This window comes from Eleutherodactylus coqui, chromosome 2 (genome assembly GCF_035609145.1).
Source record: "Eleutherodactylus coqui strain aEleCoq1 chromosome 2, aEleCoq1.hap1, whole genome shotgun sequence".
Classification (NCBI taxonomy): domain Eukaryota; kingdom Metazoa; phylum Chordata; class Amphibia; order Anura; family Eleutherodactylidae; genus Eleutherodactylus; species Eleutherodactylus coqui.
The window spans coordinates 221,030,841-221,042,067 of record NC_089838.1 but is presented as its reverse complement, the minus strand read 5'-3'; the positions used below and the strand labels follow the sequence as shown (position 1 = coordinate 221,042,067).

Sequence of the window (11,227 nt, the reverse complement as noted above, 5' to 3'; positions counted from 1 at the left end):
TATCCCATGTCACAAACTGCTATACACATACTCTAATACCTACTACTATCCCATGTCACAAACTGTTATACACATACCCCAATGCATACTACTATCCCATGTCACCTACTGGTTTACAGAAACTCCAATACATACTACTATACCATTTCACATACTGGTATACACATATTCAAATACATACTACTATACCACGTCTAATACTGCTATACACATACCCTAATATGTATATGTATATGTACTACTATCCATTGTCACACACCGCTCGCTCTACACATGCTACAATACACAGTACTACCCCACGTCACATACCGCTGTACACATACTCCAATACCTACTACTATACCACGTCACATACCACTATACACTTACTCCAATGCATAATACTATATATACCATGTCACTTAAAGCTTTACACATACTCCAATATTTACTACTATACTATGTTACATACTGCTATACATATACTCTAATACATACTACGATTCCATGTCACTTACCAGTTTACACATACAGTACTCTAATAAATAATACTATCCCATGTCACAAAGCGATTTACACATACATATACATACTGCTCTACCATATCATATACTTCTATACACATACTCAAATACATACTGTTATAACATGACACATACGGGAATACACATATTCCAATACATACTACTATCACATGTCACATACTGCTATACACAACCTGCAATACATACTACTATCCTGTGTCACATACCGCTATATACATACTCCAATACATACTACTATCCCACGTCACAAACTGGTATACACCTATTCCAATACATACTCCTACCCCATGTCAAATACTACTGTACACATACTCCAATACATACTACTATTCCATGTCACATACTGCTATAGACATACTGCAATACATACCACTATCCCAAGGAGCAACTCAGGTGCACACATTGCCGGCAGTTTGTGCACCCGTAGCAGTGCCACTGGAGGCTATCTGCTTAGGAACCCTGGGGACAGCGGGACACAGGGTCCCAAAGCAGGACTGTCCAGCCTAAATCGGACGTCTGGTCACCTTATATTGTATTGCACTCACATGCCATGCGATATGCAGGCAAGTGCGATTTTTCCCATTGAAGTCATTGATGAAATACTTGGGATGCGATCACACACGTGAGGATCGCAATTTCACACGTAATTTTAATGAAGAACGCTTTGCATCGCCGTGAAAATCACATGTTGCCATGCGCGATATTGGCCGAGGTTTCTGCGCCCCATATCGCGGTCGCCCTTGTGAATGCAGCCTCATGTGCAGATTTCATTTGGGATTTCAGTGGAGAATTTTATTGCAGATTCAAAGTGGAAATGTTATATCATGTGTGAAATTAGCCTAAAACATGTGTAGGAAAACCACGGTGTGAGGGGGCGGCAGACCAGTAGTGCCCACCTGTACAGCTGTATGCATGGGCGGCTATGTGTGGTATTGTGATGTCACCGCTGTTTCCATGGTGCTGTAGTGAGGTCATAGGTGCTTCTTCATTCTATATGCAGATAGAACCCGCCCACACAGGCAGTTCCTGCAGCAGCAGCACCAGCCCTGCAACCGTCATCTGAGCTCCCCGGACCCTCCTGATAACGGCTCCTTCTCAGCGGTAGGCTGCACCCACACCGGCATTAGGCCTCTGTTCACACTTTTAGTCTCTCTGCTCCGATTTTGGAGGAGGGAAACTGAAAGAAAACGGATCTGTTCCCCACCCCTCGCGCGCTTCATCAACGACGCTCCCCACGCGAAAGCTGCCTTCCATAACCTCATTCACCCGCTTCATCTTTGATACCACCCACGCCTGCTTCATTTTTTAAGCTCCCCAATGCGACAGCCCCCTTCCGTAAACTCACTCGCCCACTTCCTGTTCGTAAGACCCCAGGTGACTGCACTTTCCGTAACCGCCCTTGCCTGCTTTATTTTTGAAGCGCCCCCTTCCGTCACCGCCCTCGCCTGCTTTATTTTTGAAGCTCCCCATGCGACAGCCGCCTTCCGTAACTTTACTTGCCCGCTTCCTGTTCGAAGGGCCACACGCGACTGCCCCCTTCCGTAGCCGCCCTTGTCCGCTTCTTGGGCGAAGGGCCACACGCGACTGCGCCCTCACCCAGCCTGGTAAATAGCACATATATTTAGATCAAACACAAGTGTAGATATAAACGCACACACGGATAGGTGTAGATTTCGGCTTTGATCCTGGGACTTGTTCTGATCGCCATATTTGGGGTCAGGAAGGAATTTTTCCAACTTGAGGACAATTGGCTCATACCTCAAGGAGGTTTTTGCCTTCCTCAGGATCAACTCACAGCCTTAAATAGGGTTAGGTTTTATAAATAGGGAAGTAGCCAAATAAACAAAATAATATAAAAAGTAAGAAAAAGGTGTAGTTTTGTAGAATTTCTAGCTGACATCACATCTACTAGGGAGGCGAGCTGCTGGCGTTTGATCCGGAGATTTATTCTGATTTTTGGGGTCAGGAAGGAATTTCTTTCCCCTTAGAAAGGACAATTGGTTCTTTCCTCAAGAGGGTTTTCGCCTTCCTCTGGATCAACACAGTTTGTAAATAGGTTTAGTTCAATACACTGCATAGTAGAGATGGATAATAACTTATATCTTCCCCTTTATGAAGATGGTGCAGATTTTGATGCCATTTTCTGATGCGGACACGCTGCGCTTTCTTCCATGGATTTTTCTGCCAAGGATAATCTGCGGTATTTGCGCTAGGTGTGAACAAACGTTGGCGGACGATTGGCTCACACCTCAAAGGCTTTTTCTTCCCTTCCTCTTGATAATAACTTATATCTTCCCCTTTATGAAGATGGTGCAGATTTTGATGCCGTTTTCTGATGCGGACATGCTGCGCTTTCTTCCATGGATTTTTCTGCCAAGGATAATCTGCGGTATTTGCGCTAGGTGTGAACAAACGTTGGCGGACGATTGGCTCACACCTCAAAGGCTTTTTCTTGCCTTCCTCTTGATGAACTCAGCTTCAAAATTCTCCATCATAAAACCAACCATTGCTTCTAACTAGAAATAAAAGGTTTTCTTGCCCCTTATATCTCGGTGTCTGTGTCTTTATTCCACTGAAGGTCTATGTGGGTTTCCCATGAATGGGTCATTCTACTATAAAGGTTTGTGCCCAGGCTGTATTACAGCGGGCGCTGCCCTGGGTGCTGACTCGGCACCCAGTTTTAGAAGTTGAACTTAATTCCTCTCTTTACGGGTTATTCGCACCTCATACTTTTTCCAGGAGTTTTGTGCAGATTTGCACACTACAGATCGCCATAGACGTCTATGAGCGGTGCGCAACGGCACAAAACGCTGCACAATTCTATTAGGAAAGGAACCCATCTGGAAGTCATCAGGCCGCCTTCACACTGGCGGGAAAAATGTGCAAGTTTTGTGTGTTGCCTTCTTTTGAATGGGGTCATACACATTAGCGAGGTCTTCCTGCACGGCGCCGCGATGCAGAAAACAAATCGCAGCGTCTTCTATCTGGCTGCCAGGTCGCAGCTGGCAGCCCCACTGAAAACAATGGGAGAACAGCACGATCCTCTACCGCGACAGTGAGAGCCGCAGCGGGGGATTCCTTTGTGAAACGCTTTACATCCACGTGGCTTTCACATGGATGGCGAGGGCGATAGCGGGCCGTGATTCGCGGCCCAATATCCTCCTTGCCAGTGTGAAGGACCCTTTAAAATCACGGTGGGGGTATGTGCCGTGCCCATGTGAGCTGGATCTGCGAGCGCAAAAACTACAGTACTCTGTGCAAAAATGCATAGAAAAGCGCATTGTTTATGGCACACGTGTGTTGGACTCATGTGAGCATTTTTGCGCATTTGTTAGTGTGAAGGGGCCCTTACAACACATACCGCTATCCCATGACTTCTGGCACTACAGCAGAGAGTTGTATCACGACGGGTTATATAGGCTGCTACACATACCACTATCCCATGTCACATACCGCTACACACATACCGCTATCCCATGTCACATACCGCTATACATACTGCTATCCCATGTCACATACCGCTATACATACTGCTATCCCATGTCACATACCGCTATACATACTGCTATCCCATGTCACATACCACTATACATACTGCTATCCCATGACTTCTGGCACTACAGCAGAGAGTTGTATCACGACGGGTTATATAGGCTCCTACACATACCACTATCCCATGTCACATACCGCTACACACATACCGCTATCCCATGTCACATACCGCTATACATACTGCTATCCCATGTCACATACCGCTATACACATACTGCTATCCCATGTCACATACCGCTACACACATACCGCTATCCCATGTCACATACCGCTATACATACTGCTATCTATCCCACAACACATACTATTATCCCATGACTTCTGGCACTACAGCACAGACCTGCAGGTTATACAGCATAGGGCACTCCCTCCTTCCCCCAGTACGGCCATTGCCGGCACACTGTACCATATAGCACAGTGTTTGCCCTCAGGAGATGTTCATCAGGCACAGCACCCCGCCGGCTCTGCAGCCATGTACTCACGTTGGACACCAGGCGCCCTCGGTATTTGCCGGGCAGCATGTTTTGTCGCCGGGAGGAGATGACGACATATAATTCTTGGCCACTATGAACCTTCACCAATAATACGACGACTGTCTCTCCCTCATCTCTTATCGGGTGGCGCTCTCAGTTACCATAGAAACCGCCCGCCCTCATTTCTCCACACACTGAACACCAATGATGCGGCCGCTTGACTGTCTCCACGGTAACGGAGGGGTAGCTACAAACTGAGCGAGGTGTGCGCATGCGCGGCGCTGTAGCGCGTTTCTTCCGGTTGCGAGTGTGAGGATGCTGATGAGGGGCTGGCTGGTGTGCGGCTGGCATTGCTCCATAGTGCCGAACTGGAGTGTCATATAGATATATGTGTGCCGGGGATGTGTAGTGTGGGCAGCAGGGGGCTTGTAAGGACTCATTAGAGAGAAGCGTGTCCGCCTGTAGCACGTCATGGAGGATGCTGGCCCATTACCGGTCCCCACAGTGTTATTGTATATGCTGTGTGATTAGATAGCTGCTGCCACCCTCCTAGGAGCCAGTGACTTCTGTTGTCAGGCGGCAGCGGATTGCTGACGGATTAACAAGGTTTCTGTAATAGTTGGAGTCCAGAGTAGCAGAGCTGACTAAGTGCTGGTTCACATCAGCGCGCCGGAGTCCTGCTCCGGTCAGGGAGCACAGAAATGGCACCCTTGGCTGATCATAGGATGGAACCGAACAGACCCCATTGACTATAATGGGGGGTCCATTTGATTTCCGGGCAAACAGAACGTCCGATGTGAACAAATCCTAAACTACTCTGTACTCCAAATAGAGCGAAAGCAATCAGGAAGCTCCAACAGACCAAGGAGGCGTCCGCCATGGAAGCGAATGGCTGGGGGATTCTATCCGGCGCTGCTTTCTACAACTGTCACGGACCCCCGCACGGGGTCACACGATGCGTACAGTGACCCTATGACACCATACTCATCCAATGACCAGGGGTTCGTAATTGAGGCAAGTCCATTTTCAGGCCTTATTTCCACGGAGAAAATCAGGTCCGCTGCCACTATGTGACACGGATTTCTGCTGCGATGCAGTGCGGATGAGCTTAAATTCCTTTTTTTTTCATGCGGGAGATCACTTGAGCTATGAGCTCTATAAGCTCTCACACGCGTGATCCGCACTAAAATGGAGCATGTCGCGTTTTTGACACTATTGACTATTGACAATAGAAGCTGGATGCGCGTTGTTCCGGGGCAAACAGAACATGCTGCAATTTATTTCACACTGCGGAATTCCGCAATAAAGTTCCACAGCGTGAACATTGCTAAAAGCTATTAGGTGCAATAGGACCTAAGAGCTGCGTAAAGTGCGGCAGATATCCGTCCACGGCCATTAGCCCAAAATAATGGCTTATACCTCAACCCATGTTGTAAAAATGCTGCGCAGATACTGAAGACATGCAGCTGCACAGTCATCTGTACGGGCTCAGTCAGACCAGCACATTGTTCTCGCATGTAGAGGTGCGGGAAATAATTAGTAAAAACGCATGAATAAAAGTTGCGTGACCGAAGCAGGAGATGTGTTTTTAAATACGCACATAAAGTGCACTGCCCGCTATCCCCTGCTGCGGCTGTGACAGTTGCAGCAGGGGATTCCTTGGATGTGAAACCCCTGGATGCGGTCGCATCCAGGGGCTTCACCTTGTGCTCAATGGGGCCGGCGGCAGCGCCACCTCCATTGACAACATACCGTGTATATCGCGCTCTCCTGTGACAGCTATGGCAGGCGATTCCTTCATCCCCGCGGGATAGCACCATGGTCCTCTGCCACAGCTGTGACAAGGGAATTCTTCATCCCCATGGGGAGTCTCATTGTCACAGTGGCAGTGATGAGGGGACTCCCCGCGGGGATGAAGGAATCCTCTGTCACAGCTGTGGCAGAGGAGCCTGATCTACTCCATATGTTTTCAATGAGGCTGGCGCTGCTGCCGCTGACTCCGTTAAGCACAAGGTGAAGCCCCTGGATCTGACAGCATCCAGGGGTTTCACATCCAAGGAGTCCCCTGCTGGAGCTGTCACAGCCACGGCAGGGGATAGCGATCCGCTTTCATGGGGGTCGTACTATATGTGCGAATTTGAGGATTGTGTGCGGATTGCGAAACGCTGCCCTATTTTTTGCAGGTGTGAATTTTATTTGCATTTAAAAAACAGACATGTGACCACTTTTATTGGAAATTATTGGCTCTAATAGACGCGAATCGAAAACAGAACTGTACGAGCGTTTAAAATTCGCTTGTCTGACTAAGCCCTAAGGGTGAATTCACACCTGTATTAGGGTCAGTTTGGGGTTTCCATCTTTGACATTTTTGGAGTAAAGAAATGGAAATAAAGGTTTGTTTTTTTACCCACTGATTTCAATGCGCTTTCAAATAAAAAAAAAAAAAAAAAGGAAGGCGTTTCCTGATATTGAATGGAAAAATAGCGCTGCAGACTCTATTTTTCCTGCGGAAAAAAACCTTGCGGAACTGATGTAAACAGAAACCTTTCCGTTTAAGTTCAGGTTTTTTTTAAACCCCATTGAAATCAACGGGGGGAAAAAAACAGAAAAGAGGGACAGGAACCCCGAAGTGAGCCCCGACGCAGGTGTGAATTCACCTTAACACGTCCATATTAATGATCTGTATTACAGACAGTGACAATATTTTCATCTGAAAACCGGCCTAAAGTCTCATGTCCACGGGCAAAACTGAATAGCGAAATCCCTGCGGGTCACCAGCGCGGACGATCCACAGTTCAGTATAAATTCAGGTAATTAAATTCCCACAGATGTCATTTTATCCTGGCGTGTGGATCGCACACGCGGGATGAAAATCGCAGCATGCTCCATCTTCTGTGGATCCCGCAGGGATGGCTTCCATTGAAGTCTATGAAAGCTGTCCGGTTCACGACACACCCGCAGCTGACACTATGGACGTGCTGCAGATCCGTGGGAAAGCAGGAGATTTGGAAAAAAGCACTGCGTATGTGTGTGGCACACTGACTGGCGCACCTGCACACTGCGCAGTGCAGAAGAAAAGAGGATCTGGCCAGGACGGAGAAGAACTGCACCGCAGACGGCTGTTGGCACAGGTGAAATCCGCATATGCTGTGAACATGAGGCACTACAAGTCTAAATTCATCATATATGGTGTGAATGCTCCTACTGCATATACCAATCTTACCCTAGCGTCTCAACAAATACCATAAGCGACCTTTTGCCATATGTTCAGGGTATGCACCAGAATACCTCTCTTTCAGTTGTACGACTAAGCATGGACTTTGCTTTTCAGTAAACATATTATGGGAGGCTAAAAAAGACATAGGTCTATCTATTTCAGCCTATACCGCCACCCCCCAACCAACAGTGTTGATCCAGAGGTAGGCAGAAAGAAAACCAATGAGCTAGAAGCCAATTTTCCTCATTTTAGGGCAAAAAATTCCTCCTCATCTGACAATTGGAATACTCTGTGGCACACTGACCCTTCTGAAGTAATTAGTGACTTTAACATGTAATATTGTTGCGTTCAAGAAAAGCATCCATGCCCTCTTGAAGTCTTTTAGAGAGTTCGCCACCTCATCCTATGGTTCCATAGTATCACTGCACTTACAGTAAAGAACCCCTTCTAGGTCGGTGTTGAAATCTTCTTTCCTCTAGAGGTAGAGGGCACCCTTTGTTACCGCCACAGGCCTGGGTATAAAGAGGTATTCCACAAAGAGCTGTATACCGCATAGTTTTATCTTTCTTTACCATGGGAGCTTATGGGCCACTTATGTAGCTGTATGGTAGGGAGTTTCAGAGTTATTTTCACTATGCTGCGGAATTCTGTCACAGGTGTCAAACTAACACTAAACCGGTGTCCATTTCACTAAAGACAGTGAATCCTTCTGTTTCGGGGATACCGTCAGAATGCTGTTTAACCCCAGACGGAATCCCACAGCATAGAGAAAAACATGGTGGAAACGCTTCTACACAGCTGCCTACATTGTATGGTTATGTTCAGCATCAGGAGAGCTTCCCTGCATAAATTAGAAGTGGGATTTGGGTACCCAAAGTGTGCCACCATGCAAGGCGCCTGCACTCTGCCAAATCACCAACACAGAAGGGGTTCTTTACTGTAAGAGCTGTGCATTTGGCACTCTCTGCCTGAGGACGTGGTGATGGCAAAATCGATAGAGGAATTTGAAAGGGGGACTAGATGCCTTTCTAGAGCGCTATATTGTTACAGGATATAGACAGTAAAAAGACAGCAGGGTTGTTGATGTGGGTCTTAGAGTCAGGTAAGAACTTTCAAACGTGGAGCCAGGGATTATTCTTACTGCCATTATGGAGTCGGGAAGGAATTTATTTCCCCAAATGGGCTAAATTGTCTTCTGCTTCCTTGGTTTTTTTGTTTGCCTTACTCTGGATCAACAAGGGGTGGGGGCGGAAACAGGCTGAACTAGATAGGCATTGTCTCCTTTTGGTCTAACATACTATGTGGAAGTCTTGTTGATAATAACATTGTGTTAGTCTCAAGTGGAAAACCGCATTGTATTTGCTTCTCATGCCCCGAGAAGCCGTATAAGGGGTACGCTCACCCAGAGGAAATGCTGCGGAATTTCCATTGGTGCGGATATTGACTCTAATGAGCTGCGTATCCGCTGTCAGTCCACCCCAGCACCCTGTAGCGGGTGCTGAGCCGCTGGCCAGGTGATACCACTTTTGCATCACCTGACCAATGGCTCGGCGCTGGCTAAAGACTGTCGGATGCTGGAGTACGCTGACAACACAATCAGATTGGGACTTTGTTTTGGATGTAGAAATGCTGCAGAATTTGCAGCTGAACCTCTTCTGCATTGGCACCCTGCGTGAACATACCCCATGGGCTCCTTCACACTGGCTTTTTTGTATCAGTTTTTTGCTAGCCAAAACAAGAAGTGGGTCCAAAATACCGAAGAAATGCAAATCTTTCCATCATACTTTCTTTTTGCAAGTTCCACTCCCGAATTTGGTTCGCAAAAAACTGATACAAAAAAAGCCAGTGTGAAGGAGCCCTAAGGCCCAATGTCCATTGGGGGAATAGATTTATTAAGTCCGCGTGGGTCTCCCACATGCGTGATCTGCATATAAAATTGCCCATAGGATATCATTGACCACCTGTAGTTAATTAAATAGCCGCTAATGGTATTTTTAAGCGATTTGCAAATGACGCATGCGGGAATTAAAACGCAGCAGGCTCCATTTTAACACGGATCACGTGCAAATGGGCTCAATTGTCCTCTATCTCAATTGATCTACCGCATGCAAGAAAAAAGACAATTAAAAGGTAAATCCGCGTGGGCCATATTTTTCCCGTAGACATGAGGCCTTAGGGTGCTTTTACATGAACGATATTCTCACATGCGTTTTCTGTGATGCTACATGCACAGAACTCACAGGAAGATTAAATCTATTCTTTTGAATGGATTCCCCTGCAGAGAGAGACGCCGTATATCGGCTGGGCGTGAATACCCAGCTGATATACAGTCGTCTGAACGCACCCTGAGTTCTATCTTGGATGTTCCCGCAGAACACCTCTCCCATGGGTTTTCAATGGGACCTTCAAAAAGCATTGCATTGCACTTGCATGCCGTGCGTTGTGCTTGCAAGTGCAATGCGAGGTTTCCCATTGAAGTCAATGGGAAACATTTGCGACCATATGACGTGTGAAGAATTGCAATTTCACATAAGCAATGCAATTACTAATGCTGGGTTTGTGGTGACAGTTTAATTTAAAGTGCTTTTTCCATATAGAATGTGGAACATAGTTACTTACGCCAGTGTTTCTTACTCTGCTCTAAGTAAACAATGCGCCCAACTTCAAACAAAGGGCCTCTGTCAGCACCCTAAAGGGCCTCTGTCAGCACCCTAAAGGGCCTCTGTCAGCACCCTAAAGGGCCTCTGTCAGCACCCTTGAGTGCAATAAACTACATTATGCTGCTTAAAAGGTGAGAGAACATGGGAGTCGCAGGAGGTATGTTTTATACTCACTCGGTCCCCCGTTCCTGCACGGTGTCCCCACAAACATGGCTTGCATACACAGCTCAGCTGTTCTCAGATGCTTCTGTGCCATGTGCTCTCTCATTCATCTACAGTATATGGGTGATGCTGCACATAGCCTTCTGAAAAAGAGTAGAGGCGTGTGCAGGAACGGGGGATTGGGCGAGTATAAAATATACCTTCCTAGACTCCCCATTATCTCACCTTTGAGCAGCTTAACAGTTTATGCTGCTGTAAGGTACCGGCAGAGACCCTTTGAGAGGTGCAACCCACTTAGTACATTTGTCTCTTCTGGTGTCACCATTGTGCTGCAGTTGGAAACCTACACAAGCTAGGAGCTGGCGTAGGTGCCTAGTGTAATGTATACCAGCTTCTGGCATGCATCATACCAAGTGTGATGGGCTGCAACCAACCACACCCCCTAATGTTAGGTTCAACACACTGTTTGAAACAGTGTTGGGGCCCAGCATATGCACTAAAATTGTGTTTTTTTTGGTTTTTTTTATTCCCTTCATGATTTCTTTAATGTGGTTCTTTGTAACTTCGGGCATTTTTACTACTGATGACCTGTCCTCAGGATAGGTCATCAATAGATGATTGGCAGGAATCTGCTGCTCA

General features: G+C 46.8%; 1 protein-coding gene across 1 annotated transcript in view; it reads right to left on the bottom strand.

The window, feature by feature from the left end:
* The window catches only part of LRRC49 (leucine rich repeat containing 49), a 172,332-nt gene extending 167,644 nt beyond the window's left edge, over window positions 1-4,688 (bottom strand). The window contains exon 1 of the mRNA XM_066589958.1: window positions 4,559-4,688. Coding sequence (XP_066446055.1) covers window positions 4,559-4,597 — 39 coding nt within the window. The 5' untranslated portion in view covers window positions 4,598-4,688. The remainder of the gene's footprint in view (window positions 1-4,558) is intronic.
* Between the last annotated feature and the right edge of the window lie 6,539 nt (window positions 4,689-11,227).